This window comes from Vidua chalybeata, chromosome 1, assembly GCF_026979565.1.
Source record: "Vidua chalybeata isolate OUT-0048 chromosome 1, bVidCha1 merged haplotype, whole genome shotgun sequence".
Lineage (NCBI taxonomy): Eukaryota > Metazoa > Chordata > Aves > Passeriformes > Viduidae > Vidua > Vidua chalybeata.
The window spans coordinates 43277834-43297678 of record NC_071530.1 but is presented as its reverse complement, the minus strand read 5'-3'; the positions used below and the strand labels follow the sequence as shown (position 1 = coordinate 43297678).

At 37.3% G+C, this 19845-nt stretch overlaps 1 protein-coding gene across 4 annotated transcripts in view; it reads left to right on the top strand.

Moving 5' to 3' along the window:
* CPNE4 (copine 4) overlaps window positions 1–19845 on the top strand; it is a 225567-nt gene that overhangs the window by 134717 nt on the left and 71005 nt on the right. For all 4 annotated transcript variants that reach the window (XM_053958980.1, XM_053958999.1, XM_053958977.1 and 1 more), the window contains 2 exons: window positions 2651–2734; window positions 3644–3733. In XM_053958980.1, coding sequence (XP_053814955.1) covers window positions 2651–2734; window positions 3644–3733 — 174 coding nt within the window. The remainder of the gene's footprint in view (window positions 1–2650; window positions 2735–3643; window positions 3734–19845) is intronic.

Below are 19845 nucleotides of genomic sequence, written 5' to 3'. Positions count from 1 at the left end.
AGCTAATATTGCTTTTTTATGTAGTTCCCTGGTATTAAACTGCTACCAAAAAAAGCCTCATCAAATGCCCTGTTGAATAGTATTCAAAATTTTAGTCTTTTGACTGCTTCAGCCCTTTTTTAAGGGACTTTTGACTTGATCCCCAAACCTGAATTTTAAAAATTGTTGGGCTCTGAAAATGAATCTACTAAAAATGTGTCAAACTAGGTGCTTAGAAACAGATACATCTAAATTTTTAAAGTTTAGGCCATGTACTTGTGGTAATACTGTATAACTGCTGCAAGAACAATGTGCGTCATACCACCAGCAAATGTATTACATTAATCATTTAAATATTATTAAAATAGCACAATATATTGCAGCTATTCTTCTTTCAGAGGATATTCTTGGGGGATAATGCAAAGCTATTAGATTCAGCATAACAACCAAAAAAAGTTAATTGTGAAAGCAAATGTTTCTTCAACTTACCATTTCTACGTATTGCAAAGCACTTCCAATATAGAAGGATTTTTTTGTTCGTACCTCAATTCTGATAGTAATTAAGCTTTGTTTTTGCCTTGGAGGGGGACTAATATAAACCACCATCCAGCATTAAAATCTTTCCTTTTATGTGGTATTATCTTGGCAGCAAAAACCAGAAATTATTTCCTTTGTGCTGATGTGCTCTTGTACCTTTATGATCCTCAGCTAGGAACAATCTTGTATTTTGAGCCTTAAATGAAATCTTGGCTTCCTTTCTGAATTCTTTTGCACACCAGGGTGTGTTCTTTGGATGTATCATTTTGAGGTACTTTCAAATAACTTATCAAATTTGTGTTTGATAAAGAAACTCTGAACATTAAGCTTTTACCCAGCTTCAATCAGAATGCGTATGTGTGAGAAGAGGCAGCTCAGTCTTTTTTAAGCCTATGCACTCTGGATTTTTGCGTAACCATGATTAAACCAGCACCTTCTATCTGTGCTTGTTCTCTTTGCTATACACTGGTAATCTGGCAGAATTTGATCACCAAAACCCCCCATATCCTAGAAGTTTCAAATTTTGAGTGGCGTCTAGATACTAAATCTACATCAGGACCTTGAGGCAAAATCTAGAGTTACTTAGTTGAATTTTGCACTGGTTTTACAGTTTTACAGGGTTTGACATAAAATGGCATGTTTACCATGTAGCTGGAACAAATAGCCAAACATACAGCTTTGTTGTTCCATGCTCCCCGTGAAAGGATTTAAGAAATAAATCTTCATGTGCTTTGCATCAGCTGTTAAATGAGCCACTAAGTTTTCTCTAGAAAGTAAAGAAGCCGATCAATGACAAAACAACACTCTCAACACAACATTATGTCATTTTTAGGGGATGACAAGATTTTAGGTTTCTTGAACTTGCTTGTGGTCCATAGGGACTCATTTTCTTCTTCAGACATTCAAATTCAGGTGTCCCTTTTCAAAGCCCTGAATTCTTTATTTGGAACTTGTGGAATTATAAAAATGCCCTAAAAATAAATTTTACCAAGCCCAGACTTTGGCTAGCATCTTATCCAAAGTTGTTCCCAAACCAATGGTCTTGCAGCTAATCAAAAATAGGTATGGTGTACATTTGGTGAGGAAAAATTAGTAGAATTATATATATTAGAGTAATTTTTACACTATCATAGAAACACTTGGATACTGAACAGAATTTCTCACTTCCCCAAACTGACATGGGGGTCTGTGGTTTTGGATATGTCCTATACAGAAGAATACTATTCATATGCACAAAGTTAATCACGTGGCTCTTTTGAAGAAGAAAATTAAGAAGGGACTTGAAACTATAGGAAATGGACTTAGTGCTTTTAAACCGTACTCTTTCAGCATAGCACAGTAAGAAATTTGAAGGTTTCTCCCTCCTGGGTTAGCAGCCAGTTACTCTTCTCCCCCACAGCCAGCATGTCCAGAATAAATGAGATGTTGAAACAAAAGAGCCTGTGACAAGTTCAGGGTTGTTAGCTGGATACAAGACTAGGAGAAGGTGTTCTGCAGTGTGTGAATGTGAACCTTGGTGTCTGTCACAGATTTGCCTAGAGATATCCAGTTATTTCCTGCATTACACTGCTCTGTTTGTCATTTTAGCACGGGCCATATTACCACACCCTGAAGAGGGCTTACTTCTCTAACCACCTCTAATCCATTTTGACAGTACTTGTATTAGTTGGTAGCAGCATAATGTCTTGGCCAATTAACTTCTGTTTTGAGAGGGTAGGTGGACAGTGTGAAATTGAATCCCAGTGTGGAATATGCTTCAAAGTGCAATGCGTTAGAAAACTGGTGTCAAAAGACCAAACAGGCGTGGAGACAGAAAGAAACAAGCTAGGTGGATGACAGAGCTAATGCTCAGGAAACTGGGCTGGGTGTCAGAACGGAAGAGGTTGTAAAATGAACTTCTACAGTTTTGCATGCCATGATTAAATAGTCAAACTGAGAACAACAACAGTACCATGGGAATCCTTGTGAGACAAGGACAAGAATGGAGTATTGCTGAGAAACACCAAGAGGTCTCACTAAAACTACTCTGGCTCTTCCTTTTCATTAGCAGTCAGGGAAGAATCTAGTGCATTGTGCCTGAGAAGCTCAAAGAAAAAGAAGTCTCAAGAGTAATGTGTCCTATATTTTATTTTAGGATTTTTTCAGCAAATCTGATCCTTTTCTGGAGATTTTTCGGGTGAATGATGATGCAACCCAACAACTTGTTCACAGGACTGAGGTAAGGAATAGAGTTGAATTAATTTTCCAAGGACATAGATGGGCTGTCAGGAGGCATAGTTTATGTTTCTCATGTCACTAAGGGAAGTGGTTTTAAATGTAGGTGTGCAAACACTCACACTTAAAAACACTTCCTAGTGTTACACTCTAGTGTTGTTAACTAATGGGTATCAGGTCTTGACTTATGCACCTTACAGTAAAGGAAGATGAAGCCAAAGGTCGAAACCTAATTAAGCAGATACTCTGTTGGAAGGTCAGGAGATATAAATACAAGATTTAGCCAAAACCAGGCTATACACTGTATAATATTTTCCCATTAATACTATGTTGCTTCTTCCTCACCTCATCTCAGGGATTGTAATCTGGGTGCTTTACATTTGTTTCCTATCACCCAGTGACATTACTGCTCCATGGTAATGACTGGCACTGTCTTAAAAATGGCATTTAAGTGTACAGGGTGGAGCTGTGGCAGGTGTTAGGGGTTATAAACCTGTTATGGATTCCACAGAGTTTTCCTAGCAAGGCAAACAATGTGCATGTAAATTGATGTTGCCATCCCCATTGCCCAGTCTTTCATTGCTTCCAGTTCAGTTCTACAACCTTTTCCTCATCAATTATCTCCCACTGAGGTGTGGCAGTGCTGGAGCAATATCTGTAGCATCATCTGTGGGTATGTATGGGTCCATTTGCCACTCCTGCTCCTTCTGGGGGTTTTCCAGAGGAAGAGTGTTAGAAACTGCCAGCTGCTCAAGGGCTTATATCTCATTGGATGTAGTTCTGAAAACTCCAGCTGAGGTCTGCTTTCTTTTCTTGCTGGTGAATATACTGTATTGAGAATTGTGCCTCTTGTTAGCATTCTGCTGAGAGACGTGGAAATGTTAAGGGTTCTCTTTCTTCTTTTCACTTACAGGTTGTGATGAATAACTTAAATCCAGCATGGAAGACTTTTAAAGTGTCTGTAAATTCTCTGTGCAGTGGAGACCAGGATCGCAGGCTCAAGGTCAGAAGTAATTCCTGCTTTTTTAATAGTTTTACTCATAGAAAACAAAAGTTGGTCTCTCTTTTTCAACTGTGGATTGCTATTCTGTGCTTCCCTCTTCTTTGATGGAAAAGATGATCACACAGCTGCATTATGATTACCATAATCAAATTAAGGATGCAGAGAAGTGGTAATCCACTGTCATCAGTAGATTAGGCTCTATATTTTTTACAGTAACCTCAAAAAATGATGGGGCTGTTTTTCCCAATCAGTTGGATAATTTAAATCCAGCTTCATTTAACTGGTGAAAGTATACTCAGGGGAAGAGGCAGCCCTACCACAATTTTAACTACTATTTCCTCACTTCTATATCTGGAGGCTTTCTGTAAAAGAAACACTGAAATATGAGATTTTTTTATTATACTTGAAGAATAGGATGGCCACAAAAAGACATGTGCAATAGAAATAGAAGTGTTTCTAGTCAGCAGAAAGACAGATAATTGGGAACCTGGAGCTTTGTGTAGAAAAAATAATCTTCTTCTGGCTAATTTTGCTTAAATCAAATCTTTATCCAATTGTGTTTATCTTCTGACCAAGTTTAAGGCTAATACTAAATTAAAAAACGTCAAACAAAGAGCACTGGTCCCCAGTGTCTATTCAGACTTTTAGACCTGATGAAAGGATATTGGACCCAAAAGTGTGACTAATTTTTTTTCTTACTATACCAAATTACTTAATATAATTTTATTTTGTCCTTACAAACATTTCTTTTTTCATCATTATAGCTGCAAAACCCTGCAGAAGGGGTCTTGTCATTTTTCACTCCTTACTGCAGGATGTACTGTGCAGATGGAAAAAATAAAATGCTGGTGAGGATATGTTACAGTGCACATCACAGATATGATGTGCACTGTAACTATTTTACCCTTTCCACATATCTGTGGAAAGGGTAAAAAAGCAGTCTTATGAATGCTTGGGTTCACAAAATTAGCCCTGTTATTATGGAACAACATATAAATTTGAGTCAAGAGATGGATCAGATTTCTGCTACTGAAATGAAAAGCAGAATTAGCACAGCACTGCCTTCATCACGTTGTGTACATGTGGTCTTTAAATCACTTAGGTGAGAAAACCTAGGAAGAGAAGCAAACAAAATGAAGTCTAGGATGTGAGAACAAGTGGCAAGTCCATAATGGTACAGAAATGAGGTTCCATAGGGAGAAAAATGTGCTTATCTTTGAAACTGAGGTGAGAAGGTATAAGAAAGGCTCAGATTTCAGTGTGGGCAGAAGAAGATGGGTCTGGGAATAAAGGTGGTCTTTTGAGCTATGAGCAGAGATTGTTTGTAGACGTTTTGTTTGTAGACAAGCTGCCAAAAGACAGGCTGAAAAGGGAGAAGTGAAGAGGAACAAGAGTGGTCCCTTAGGACTGCCTGTAGAGAAGATATGGGAAAGTCAGTGAATGAATAGCTGAAGAAAACCACAGCAAGATGGGTCTTATGAACCTACTGAGAATTTTCAAAACAGTCTTTTTTTCCCCTCTTTTTGGGAGAATTTATTGTGGTTTTCATTAGTGTATGCAAATGTTTCCAGCCCTGCTTTAGATATTTGAGTATTTGCCTAAGTCTACAGTTCAGCCATTTGCAGAAAAGCAAAAAGTACTAAGATTTGCATCAGATCATTCATGAGTACAGGAATATTTTAAAACTAATTATGGCTGTAAAATAATAAAAAGGCTTGATACTTATTTCAAATTCAGGCCCTTAATATCTTTTGGTGAGTGTAAGATGAGACTGTTATGGTAGAGCAGCCACCCAAATCACTTGTATTTGAGAGACAGCATGTAATACTTGTCATATAATTATTTGCTTCTTTTATAGATGGTCTATAACCTAGGAATTGGATGGCAACTGTAATAGAAGAGTGAAAATGATAAGAATTCGAGAGATGAAGTGTTTGTGACTGTTATAGCACTGTATGACTGTTCATGCTTTGATTTACTTTGATTGACTAAGCATTCCACTCTTTGCATTACCATATTTTAGAAAATTTGACTTCAGTTGCTTTGTTTCACTTCATAAAGTATATAGCAATATGTTACTGCTAAGTGTTGGAAGAGTTCCCTGTGCCTTATTTAACGTGGGGGAGATTTGGTGTATTCCAGCTGCCTTGCAGAGCACCAGCTTCTTGCCAAGATTGTTTGATCACTGTGAACAGTAATTGCATAAGGCTGGGTAGTTTTGTGTCTCTTCCTGCTGTTAGTTTTTAACATACTCTGAAAGCATAATCGAAGTTAATGCTTAAAGAGGCACCAGAAGGGCTCAGAGGGAGCTATCAGCTTGTGGGAATTCCCAACTGCAGGCACCTTGCAATCATGCTTACTTTTGGTTTACCTCTGTAGGCTATTTGGAAGCCTGAAGTCCTGGCCCTTTATCTCTGCCACTGAATTTACTTGGGTACTGAGCCTAGTGGTCAGATTTTTGTAATGGGGAACGAGGATTAAGATGGGAAAAGTACCCTAAAACAACTCACAGAAAGTCATTCAACGTACAGGAAGTTTGCTCTTCATAAGTCTTGCACAAAAAGCAGTCTTTACACTATCTGAGCATTTGAAACTTTCTGATTTAAACTGACTATTTAGAAAAGAAAGACAAGATGAGCAAGGTCACTAAAATCAAAGCAACAAATAGTTAGTGCTGCCAAAAGTCTTTTGCTAGCATTCTTTACAAAGTCTGTTAATTTTAATTCCTTATGGGCTTTTAAAGAAAAAACTAATTTTGCTTTATTTAACTGTGATGCAGAGAATAATGAACATTTTATTCCTCTCAGGACATCTTGTAAAACTTTATTACAATTATTGCTGCTCTAGGTTTTATTATGAAAAAGATATATTAGATTTATGAACCTATTGAGATTTTCTTCCCAGACACTGAAACCATCCAAGAAGTCTGGTCACACTTCAGTGCCAATCATACCTTCTTTTAATGCTAACAGAACAGGCAATTAGTGTATGCATTGAAGTGAACAAAATACCTCTTTGATCCAAAAGTAGTGCATTGCTTTTCTGATATGTAAAGATTTTCATATCACAACAATATCTACTGACAAATCCGAGTGAGGATTGTACTCCTTCTGAGGACAGATTTATCCTAGTCTGTTCTGCTGAAAGTCCTGTAAATTTTGAAACTTTGGCATTCAAATCTGGTTTCAGCACGTGAATTATGTTGTCGTCAAAAGGTTTATCTGAAATACAAGATTGTATTGTGCCTACTTTCTGGTAGGGATCATCTACTGCCCACTCATTCTAATAGTTGCAGGGTTCTTCTTTCTCTAGAGAAGTCCTGGGAATGTATACAGAAAAATAATCTCTTTTTGTTTTGGTATTAGGTGCTTGGGAAATAAACGCCTAAGAAGGTGCTTATTAGGCAAAGGCCAAACAGGGCATATAACATACAATAATTCTATCTCCTGCTGAGGTTGTATGGAGAACCTCCCCAAAACATGTTATGTTCACAAGGAAAGTAGGAACTGAGGAAAAAAAAATCTGGAATAAAAATGATGCTGAGGTGAACTGATAAGCTACTAGGAGAGTGGGAAGCACATGTCATATCTATATAAAAAGCCCTTTCCATCTTCCACATACATAGGGGAAATTTTCAAAGGAAGCATGCCCATTAGGTATCTTTCTACCTTTCAAAAGTCTATGTTTCAATCATATCATTGCTCTCAGCTTGTTTACTGTTTCATCCCTGCGTGGCCCAGATGATGATCACAGTGAAATTGGTGCAGCTGTGAGTGGGACACGCAGCCATGGTTACCAGGGCTGTTCCATACACTGGGTTATAATGCCTCTCTCTGGGTGTGTGAATGGCTCTTTGCAGCCTGAAGCCCCCAGACAGTACTGTTTCTTTTTTTGGTAGCCATGGGAAGGTTGCCTCTTCCTGTGCACTTCTAATGAGTTTAAAACTTGCTTCTGTCCTTCTTCTCCATTTTCTTTTATGTCCATTTGACTCCCTTGGCTCTGTCCATCTGATCTGTTGGAGTAGCTGTGTCTTAGCACAGGAATTGTTTGGGTTTCTGCCAGGAAGTCTACTTCCATATGCTTGTAAGCCCCAGTGTACCTATGATGCTCCTAGTCCTAGCAAGGTGCACTCAGGACTTTAAAGGTCATTTTCAATTTATTTCCATATTAAGATCTTGATAAATAGATCCCTTTCCAATGTGAATTTTCATAGACTATGAATTTTCTACTTTTTTTTGGTAGGTCATTGTTAACAAGGTCTTCTTGAGAGACCTGCACTTTGCTTAAATTAGTAATCTATGCAGTGCTGTTTCTGCCTTGTTGATACTATCATATAATGTGAATCTCATTACAATATTAATAGAAGAAGCTCCACAGCTTACAAGAAATATCTTAACATTGTTCTAGATGTAAATAGATAATCACTTGATTTTAATTTTATTAATTAATTAATATAATTGCACAAGAATTTGTTATTAATATAACAATCTCTTCCTCAGTGTCTGCTATTGCATTTTTGGGGGTGGAATGTTGAGTCTTCTTCAGACAGTTGTAACCTTCTGTTTCCTTCTGATTTCATAAAAGTGTTGACTCTTTCATGCAAAATGATGGATCATTAGGGGAAGAAATTGCTTCTTATAGATTGCCAGGTCCATTCTGAGTTAAGGAAATGCAAATAGCAGTGGATATTTTGATATTCTCTGAGTTATTGCTGCTGTGTTCTCTAGATCAATAAGTTTTCAGTGACCTTTAATACTTGACTACAGCTCTGCTTATACAGGTGTATTATAAACTATAAAATAAACCCTCAGTATCTCTGAAAGCCACTAGTGAAAGTAACTGAGCAGAACCTGTGAAGGAGACCAAGTAAAGCTTAAAATACAAGGAATAATATAGTCAGACAAATCCATTAGTGTTTTTATTCTTTCACAGTTTAGCTGTCAGAGTGTTTGAAGCACTAGTGTGGAAAGATACAGTTTGTGGTCAACAGCAATAATTTCTGCAGGATTTTAAAAAGCATGTGGCTTAAAAGGCAATTCCAGCAGTGTCAAATGATGATTGGAAAGGCATGAACTGAAGGATTTTATACTGTTCCCTAAGAGAAGGCTCATTTATTGTTGCTGTTTTCTTTGGGCTTTTAATTCCATGTAGAAAGAGACTGGCACCAAGAACAAATTACAGCACAGGCTAGATTTACTGGTTATTTTCTTGATTGGGTGATTTCAGTCATACTTGATTAACTAAGCAGTTCTACATTTTCCCTTCAATTTACTCACCAAATTAATGCCAGTGGAGCCAATCATTCCCTGCTTGCTTACCGTGGTGTTGTTGAAGAGGTATTTGCAAATTGAGTCCTTTTTGTAGAAAATGTTCAAAAATAAAGAAGGGGGACTTAACCTTTACATGCCTTTAGTATGAATCAAAAGATACTTTCAAAGTTCTTTTTCAGTAAGTTGTTTCCTTTTCAGTAGGTCAAAGCATTTTGCTGGAATCGGTAGAATAATTGTCTCTTTCTTGGGGAATGCTGCTCTTTCTTTATACACTGAATAATATTTAATAATAATAATAATGATAATAATAATAATAAATATATTATATAATATATAATATTATATAATATAATATTTTATATATAATTATATATATAATATAATAAAAATAATAATGTTTGTTTGTTTGTTTTATTAGTTGCTTCAATGATGTTATTGTGTTGTGAATTTTCAGCAAAATTCCTCTAGAGCTAACTGGGCAGCTGATAATTTGGGGTAATAAAAAGTTCCTTCTTGGTGCTGAAAAGAAAAAAAATTAGGCTTAAATATTAGGATGAGGTGTATACTTAATAAGCTAAGAAAAATATTTGTTTAAGTGCATACAGCTTCATGAGCATAGGAGTTTTAATACAGTCTTCAGAGAGAATTATGTATTATTTTGAGGATTATTATAAACTTGAACAAAACACTGTGAAAGGCAGTGTCTGAGACCTTCTTGCATAAATACCATCAAACCTTCATTTCAAGTAAATGTTTCTTTTCCTTTTTCTTTCATATTTCCCTTGCTTTCTGTACATGAGGTGAGAGAAGTGCTACCACAGGCACAACAATGATTATTAAAAACTTTAGGTTTTTACACAACTCACCCTGTTGTCTGTTTGGGTTAATCTATAATTTAGCAATCAGTTTATGATATGAGTGCCTCCTGAATTCCCTAATTGTAGCAGTGTGTTTGGAGCCCTAATTTGTCTGAGTGTGTCAAGGACTGATCAATCTTCATAAACTCGATGCAGGTGGAGTGTCAGATTTAAGATGACCCCTAAACCAAAACTGATTAATCTATGTGTGTGTGATCTCAGTTTACAGATTCCTTTTTTTTTTTTTTTTTTTTTCTCTTGTTGTTCCTTAGTTGTATTCTTGATAAAGCAGCTGAAGATGCTGGGGGAGAAAATATCATGTTGCAGTCAAGATTTAGGAGAGAGAAACAGACTCAAGAAATGAGCTTGATCCCATATCTGTTGAAGTCAAGTGAACTCATTCCAATGACTTTAATAGCCACTAGTTTGTTCTCCATTACAGGAATTGCTGGATACATAGAAAATTAATTGTCAGATTAATTAATCTAGATTTGGGTTAATTGATGTTTGTGAAGTGTTTTGAAGATGAAAGAGCTCTCTAAATAACAAGTGTCATTACAATAATTAAGTGTCCAAGTGAATTGCACAAGGAGAGGTCATCTGATACACTGTGGTTTTAAAGAAAAGAGGTGATATTCACATCTCCAAGGGCCTGGGTGCTGAAAAGGGTGGCAGAAGGTGATAGAAGGCTGAAGAGCTGGTATATTTAAATAAAATGGGCAGGGTAGCAAGGGACAGGAGTCTTTCTCCCAACCATTGGATGACTCTGACAGACAAATTTCAGAGTTCACCCTGTGAAAAGAGATTTTTACTTCCCATTCCTTGCCAGAACCACCAGTTGCATGACCTTTTGGGGAGAAATGAAATTTCCCCCTGACACTACAAGGAGAATTCATAGTCTGAAACAAGGGCAGAGAGGACAAAAACAAAACCAAAAAAATTTGTGTGACTATGTTTGTCTGGATTAGGGGATCTGAGGAGTGTTTTCTCTGTTTCTCTTTTGCATATAAGAGGATTGCCTCCAAATAATTTGTACATTGCATTTCTTGTGAGCTTCCTTCAAATTGCCTACTGCCTCCATGGTTCCATCCCAAGACAAATAAATACAGGCTTCTACAGCTTTGCTATGCAAGTCATCAGTATGAGAAACATTTTGAAGGGCTCTTTCTCATTATCTTTGAAACCGAGTTTTAATCCTCTGAAATGAAGCAGAGGCTCCTATAAGTGCTGCTGACTGTAATCCAAATCAGAGGTCTGGTTCCCTCAGAGGGGAATAGCTGATAGAGCACTGGTCCCGTCCCTGGGACCATTTAAAATGAAACAAAGCATAGCTCTGGTAATGAGGACCATTCCATACTGGAGGGTGGGCATATGGGATGCCAATTAATTAAATGACCTCTACATTCTTCCCAATTTTCATATCTCTGTGTTGATAGTGCACTGAACATCCTTATAGATCCCAGAATTAGCTCAGAGCTGTTTACTGTGTAAGTTTAGAAACAAGTGTTACCGTTTTGAATTCAAATAATAGACTGAAGCTCTGCTTTCACTAAAACAGATCAGGATTAGGCACAGCTGTAACCTTGTAAAGCAGCTGAATGCTGTAGTGAGAGAATTTTAAGTCTTGTGTATCTTAAAAATGGAAGTCTAACCAGTTTTTCATATTCTTTTTTTTTTTTTCATTTCTTTCTGTTGAGATTGGAAAACATAGGGAAGGCAATTTCTAGACAATCTCATTTCAGTCTCTTATAAAGTAGCAAAGCCTCACATTGGCTGACATATAATCAACTTACGAAGGCCTTTGGTTTCTCTCCAGATGTATTTTTTACTGTGCAAATTGAAAATGAGACACTCACAGAAATTCTTTCCTTGTTGTTAAGTCTTGTAATAGATGTAATCATTGCAATGGACTACATACTTTAAACAGAAAGATTACCGTAAAATTCTACTTATAAATTGTATTTTATAGTTTATGTGCTAACATACTGCCATGTGAAAATGGCTACATGGTGCAGAAAATAAAATATGTGTATTTTAAATTGTAGTACTCTCAGAGAACCTAGCAGAGTCAAATTTTAGGTAAAATAATACATTTGTTTAAAAATATTAGAAGGAGTATCTTCAGGGGCCTAATTATAAGTTGTTTGTGATATTCAATGCATCACTAGGGCAGAAATAAGTATTAAGTGTGTCTAAATGCAAGTATTTTAGAAGATGTCTTATTACACAGTGGTTACTTGAAAAGTGTGAACTTTGTCTCAAACTGAGGATATGTATTTAGCCCTTCCGTACCCAGGGATCTCATCTAACATGCATTCTGTTAAAATTTAGATCTGCATTTTTAGTTTACCAAAAACTAAAATGTTTTCTCCCAGCTAGATCTTATACACATTTTGTAATGTGTAAGTATATGTGTATAATGTATATACACCTGACATAATTAGTTATGTTTTGCAATAAAAAATGCTTTATCTGCCTTACCAAATCTAAATTAGTTACCCTAAGTTAAGCACGGTTGTCATGTCTGCTGGTTCTCCCAACAATTTTGAAATTGCTCAGTGGCAGTGCTCTACAGGATTCCATGAAAAAAACCTGCACTCCTTGTGGTAATACTAGAAGAAACCACAGCTCTTGGGATCAGAGACTTCAATGTGTTTATGGGTAGATGTTGTTCTGTTAGTGTGTTACAGCTGCTAAAGCACACCAGGAAGTTTTGCCACAGTGTTTGCTTTCATTAGCTCAGAGCTTTGAGCAGGATTTGATGTTAGGATAAGGTTCCTTTGGGACACCTTCATCCCAGTACCCCTCAGACAGAATGAAATCAAGAGCTGCTTGTTCACTAGGGACAGTGGAGTTACTTTAATGACCTGCTCACCAGGAGCAATGCCGCAGCTGTGTCCTTCAGGAAGCCTGGCAGGATGGTGTTCTCTTGGCCCCTCATCTGCTGAGTTGCCGCAGTGTCAGGCCCAGCTCTTGTGCTTTTCAGGGCCCTTCAATGACCAGCCAGCTGAGGTGCAGCCATCCTTTCCCCTTTCCTTTTTGCTGTTTCCACCATACTATTCATAGAAGTTTTGCTCAACAAAATTGCTCAAAGCTCGGTGTATTTAGCTCATTGCTGACACAGAACACCTCAAAGGACTGCAAGCTGCTTTGAGCATAAGACTACTTTGTGATCATAGAGATGTTTTGTGTCCTGAGCATGACAGCCACTGTATCTGCTTTGCCTGAGATTAGCGAAGTGACAGTGTTTCCTTTCACAAACACAGTAATCCTTCCTCTCCTGAAAAGCACATTAATTGCCCATATATCCTTGACTGGAAAAGAAGGTGCTAGAAATCATTTCTCAGTAGTACCAGTAAGGCTGCCGAGTCTTCTAGCCTGCTTTCAGAAGAGATGATATAAAAGGCTGTGGCTGGCCTGCCCCATGCACTCCAAATTGCCTTGGTGTGAAGTTATAATATAGCAACAATATCAGCAGTTGATCTCTTTAGACAACTCTAGATGTCAAATGCCTATGGTTTGTTTAGATCTACTGATCACCTCTTACACTGTTGACCATTACATTACTAGCCTAGAGTTCCTATTGAGTCTCCTTACTGATTTTATTTCTGAGAAATTCCAGGATTTGCTGATAGCAGGCTTTTTTTCTATGGTAGGAAAAGTAAAAGAGGTAGCTCTGAAGTCATGAATGACTTGGGAGAAATCAGGAGGGAATGGTTTGATTATTTGTCCTCAGGGCACATGAATGTGAAAATCACTATGACCAGGCACAAAGGTATTTCTCTTTCTATACAGCACAATTCAGTGATGGGACAGAGATATTTTGTCAAAGGATGTTGGGAGGGCAAAATCTGTCAATATGCTGAAAATTGGGGTAGACAAATTAATGAGTGTTTATTGCATTCTCGCTGGCTTTTAACAGCATCTATTAGATGCCCTTTCCAGCTTCAAAAGAGTGCAAAGTTGTTCACTGCCAATAACTGTGAAAATGTGGTGAAGTAAAGAGGAATATCCCTTTCTCTAGGTGTTCACTAGCATCTGACAGAAAGATGATATTGGTACCATGTACTTTTATTATTTTTTTATGATGAATACTTGTAGCTTTCAAAACGAAATTTAAGCTTTATTTTTCACTGATTTTCATTTGAAGAACCTTTAAATGGTTAGGGCTTCATTATCTGACAAACTGCATATTCATAGCAAGGTGATGTGCATACTGCCAATAGGTCATGCTGCCAGGTTTTTTTTTTCTGCTCCAGTAAAATTTTATGAAAAGGTAAATGGACTATTTAGGGCTGAAGTGTGTCTCGTTTGCTTTGTATAAACACATAGATAAGCCAGATAAGCCGGTCTAGCTCTTTGCTATTTTGTGGCAGCAGCAGTAGAGCATAGGGAATTCTGTGTATGCCTTCAAATACTCATCCTGATTCAAATACTGACCCTGGTTACACATGCACAGCCCTCTGCTGCCTTCCTTTCTTGTACATATCAGCTTATACATTTTTCATAAAAATACTGCCCTTCAACGGAATCCCTGTTTGATATCAGCTACTTCTGTTTTTTTTAATGAATCCATTTCTAGTTGCAAGCAAAACATCTGAGAGTCTGGTGACTAATGTCTGGAAAAGCAGGTTTATTTTTACAGGCTAATTGAGAAGTAGGCTACTAACATTAGGGAGACACAATTGTTCTTTCAGACAGACAACATTGTTTCAGACCCTTGCACTTCAAAATATTGGAAAAAATGCTTTATTAGAGTCGTGCCAGAAATGCGTCCTCAGTTTTTGACTAGGATAAAATATGGGGGGAAAAAATTGCCAATTTTCAGATTTCAAGAGTATTTTTTTCATAATATCACAAGTATTATTCATTAATAAAATGAAACTGGGAAAGGGGGGTTTGTGTGAACATTGCTTCAGATTGATGATAAATGTTATTAATCAGTGAGTTGTGTTGATCTAAGCAGTGCTGAAAGTTATCATCCAAATGTTTCATGATGCTGCCACTGAGAAAGAAAAGTGAAAGAACACAACCAGATTATCTGACAGAGATACCTGTGGGGAAGGTGTGTCCTTCCTCCCGAGGTGTGTGCTCCCCACCTGTTTGAGCTGTCTGGAAGAGTCAGGATCTGGCCATAGGGGACTTCACCTTCTGGTTGTCTTGGGCATGGTAACAAAGCCTAAATGCCTTCCACTTCCTCCTGAGTGTGGGATCCCTGTGCTACAGTTCATACCCCCTCCCTCTCTTGCCTCTTTCCTGAGAGCCTTGGATGCCCCATCTCTGACATTTGGCAGAGGCTGGCTGAGGTGGAGGAAGCAGGAGCGTGGTTTGGCTCCAGCCATTGCCCATGCCATTCTGGGTATGAGGAATTGGGGCACATAAAAGCTTACCAGCCCTGGGGAGGGCAGAGGTGATACAGACTGGGCAGCAGAAGGTGCCACATGTGGTTAGAACTGAGGCTGTGGGAAGGATCAGTCCCCTGTGTCGCTGTGGACATTTGAAACTGTGAGTGTGCTGCAGTGTCATGTCCTGCCCCTGAAACCTTGTCTTATGCTATGCTGAGACTGTGTTAAGAGTGTGAGATAATGGCATTCATCATCAGAATGCAGTGTGTGTTTCTCCAAGCAGACTTATGAATATGCAAAACTTGCACAAAATAATTAAAAATCACTAACTCATACTCATAATCATCTCATGCACATTTTAAAATTTAGAATTGTGATTTTAGTAGCCTAAATTTGTTTGTTCACAGCTCTTGAACCCTTAATCTCCTCAAGAGCTTTAAATTCTCTGCACTACATAGCTTTAAGGTGACCTGCAAAAGTAAAATACAGGATGCTGGTAATGTGATGTTCCCTGCATGCTGTCCTAGCCTGACTTGCTGCCATTTTCCAGGCTGTTCAGAGCATTAAGCATGTACTTGTAAACTTGTTGACATTTGAGTTCTTTCCTTCGATCTTTAATGATACAGAAATAAGAGCCTGATCTGTCTTCTATACAGCTTCTTGTGCTGATTCCTTTGGCTGTTAATTTCCTTCATTCCTACAGAAGGCAAACCATCATTCTGGTCACCACTTTGTCACTGTCACTGCCTTGTGCCCAGGGACAGGCTTGCCACCAAATTTAAGATCAAGATTAGTTGCAGGTTGGATATTCAGAGGAGTTTAGGATGTAAAAGTGAAGTTTGGGGAAAAGAATCAAGCCAAAGAAGGATACTCATTTGTCGGTCTTGTATAGTCTAGCATTCCTTCATAGGCAAAAAGCTGAGTTCTTTTGTACAACCAAGTGTTCTCTCTACATGGTATTACATTTAAGCACTCTTTCATCTTAAAAGGCATGCAGAGGTTTGCCTGTGGTTTCTTTTAGGTTTGGTTTGGTTAGGGTAGGTTTTTTTTTGTTTTTTTGGGGGGGGGGTATTTTTGGGAGGTTTGTTTGGTTGGTTGGTTTGGTTGGTTTTGGTTTTTTGTTTGTTTGTTTCATTTAATTTTTCAACATTTCTGTTTCAAAGGGTGCAGCATTAGCTGAGCCTGGTAGTGGAGTCAGTTCTTCTGGTATTTTGGATGTAGGATATGTGTCCCCCCAATTGTACATGCAGGGATCATTCCCAACCCCAAACACTACAGATTCCAGTGAATTCTGCAAAATGTAGGCATATTTTTCATACTGAGAGCCTTCCTTATTCGTTTGCCAGGACTAAGAAAAATTAAAATATGCACTTTTTGTAAGCACTATTCCATAAACTGTTGCCAGGAAAGACTTCCTTCATCTTCCTTATTCATCTGTCCATTAATTTATGCTGCTCTTGGGATATCTGTTGCTCCAATATCTCAATATTGCACAGGTTTTACTTGTCAAAAACAATCAGAAATACTGATAATTTTTTTTTTAAATACTGCCCTGCATCTTTTAGGAAAGTTTCCACAAAAAACAGTGATGCCAGGATCATTTTGTGATTTTTAGATGTGCATGTTTCCACTTGCTATCCATGGAGAAAGAGAAGCATCTGTGCAAGTCTGCAGTAAGAGTCCTGCAATAGCAATCCCACAAGAGCACTTTGTGAAAAGTCTGTTTATGCCAACATAATGCTCTGCTGAAGGAAAAGCTCAGGATAATAGCAGATTTCTCGCCCATCCTTTTTTCAGATCCCTCTTTCACCCATCCCTCTGCTTATACTGTCTTAATGCTGAAAATACCTCTTGCAAAGCAAGCATAAATACAAAGGGCTAAAGTTGGTCAGAATTTTCTTCTCAACTTTTTTTCCCCAAAACATGCTGCTCAGTTTACATAAAACAATTTGAATCTATCCCAGTTTTAACAGACTATTAATCAAAAGAAGTGCCCCCCAAACAGAATGTTATTTTTTGCTACTCAAGACAGCATTTCATAGATAAATTTTCTTCTCTTAATTTAAATTTTAAAACTGGAATTAAAGCCCATTACTACTACTACTACTACTATTATTAGTATTATTATATTGTTCTTATTATCTTTTTTTATTTATTGTTTTTATCAGTTTTGATCAAACAGTGCAATTTGCTGAAATATACTTTGCAACCTCCAGTCAAAGTAGCACTTTCCACAGTTCTGTTCCAGGAAACTGGATAGTGGTGAGCTCAGGGTGATGGACCTGGGGACAGGCAGTATGAATTCAGTATCTTTGCTGTCCAGGTGCTTGATCCAAGCCCCCTCATGGTTTGCTGAAAACCATATTTTGGAAGAATATATTTCATGTAAGATCTGCACCTCCCAGCTGTCATGTATGAAAAGGAGCCGTTGATTCATCATTTTCATTTTCTACCTTTTATAATTTGCAAATGACGCATCTTGATTATATTCTGGGAATCTTAAAATAACTTGTAAATTTCGAATATTAGTCAAGACGTTACACAGTCATTGGCTTTGTGATAAAATGCTGTTTTCATCTAGAGGAGAGTGTTACTAAAATGAATGTTACAGCACTACAAGGAGCAACTGCATGTTCCATTTACCTTCTTTTCTTGCAATGGAGAAATATAACCATATTTAAGCATGAATGAGTTTATTCAATGAACATGAACAGACTGGTATTGAAATTAATTGTGCTTGCAGTTTATAAAAATGCTTACTTACAAAAATAGATTGTTTCTTTTATACTGTTTTACACTTTGATTTTGTAAAGGCTAAACAAGCTTTCTAAAGCTTCTCCTCCTTGAAAATCAATTTTTCATGTGACAGTGCCATGCTAATATTAATTCCTTAGTGCCTTTTCCTGTTCCAGACCTGAGTGATTATATCTATAAAAAAGATGTAGTAGTTGCTGGAAAAAAAAAAAAACAAAACAACAAGCTATCAACTTATTTTCCCTCTTTCCTCTTTGCCCCAAATAAAAAACATGCTTTTAATTAAAATGGCCACTATTTTTCTTTCATAAGCTTTCTTTCTAGCTTATGACCCATGCCCTGTGCATTGCAATTAATGAAAAGTTGTTCTCATTGACCATGCTAATCTTAAGCATCTCAGAGATGGACATTGGATTCAGAACTCAGGGATATTTCTGATTAAGCCTTGGTTTTAGTCTTTTTAAAATAGAAAATGTGCAAGTCCTCTCACTCTGGACACAGCACCCAAGCAGCAGGCAGTATCCTTGCTCATACTTTCATGTTATTTTCTACTAAATCGAAGTTATTTTACAACTTTGTTTTTGATTTTGTAGTGCTCTTTAGCCTACCTCTTCCTTTGCTCTCCCATACTTAACTCACAGAGACAGAAATAGAGACATTTCAGTGAGACTCCCTTTTTCAAGTTGTTTTTTTTTTTTAAGAGATGATGCAAATCTCCTTTTCCTTTGGCATTTCCATTGCTTCATAGTGATTCCCCAAAAGGGATTAATTGTTTCATACTTTCACGGTTGTTGACAATGCTTATCACACCTCAGGTAACGAAAGACAAGTGAAGTTCAATCTGTCAAGAAACACTTGATTCTAATATCTGTATCTCACCTTATTTCTACATTACCTTGAATTATGTATCAAACCTACTTTAAAGCAAATATATGTCTGAGCATCACTCACTGTTTTATTTCTTTCTCTCCACTGATAACTGAAGAAGGACAATCAGATACCCAAAAAGGATAATATATTGTAATATTCAGGAATAGTACCTTAACTTTTTTCTATCCATTTCTATCCATGTTTCAGTTCTGACATCATGGTTAGCCAGTGTGATATTGTCACTCCTAAAGCATATTTTTTCCTCAAGATTTTATTAACATTGCATATACTTCCAAAGGCCCTTCAGAATTCCTTAGATATTTTATCTACTGCATTAATAGCATGAATAAAGCATATCAGTGGTGTGACTTAAACCATGGAAAGGCTTTCTGAGCTGGGATGAAATTGCAGGTGTTCTTCAGGCCTGGGTTTGTACTGAGTCTTTGGATAATAGACCTCCCTAAGCCTCAGGAGCATCCCCTGGAAAAATGAGGGTAATTATGTGGTCTTCTGTTACCATTTCGAATCTAAGATGCCCATAGATGAATACAAAACTGAAGGAAAATTTACCCTGGGAGGGACCTTAATATTTTTAATTCAAAATATCTTTTAAATAGTATTTCTCTTAGATGAATATGTAGAACTAGAGAATAAACATGAAAGAAGTTTTTGGCTTCGAGCCCTGTCCCTAAACTGGAAGTAAACTGAAACCGTGTGACGTTGAGCCTGATCCAAGTGCTTTTAACTGAAATTCACTGGGGATTTTCGGCTGGGATTTTTAAAATGTACCAATTATTTTTATGTATCTAACCTGAGGCAGTCTAGGAAGATTTGATTTTTCAAAGGGGTTTGTTCTCAGTACTTTTCTCTGAAAAATCCCTTGAAGAGACTTAACTGGAGGAATCAAAATCACAAGTCTGCAATGAAATTTTTTTAAATGAAGTTAGTTCTGTACCTCAACTTTATTATCTATATTATCTATATTATCTTGTCTAGATATATATCTAGGCCCCCTC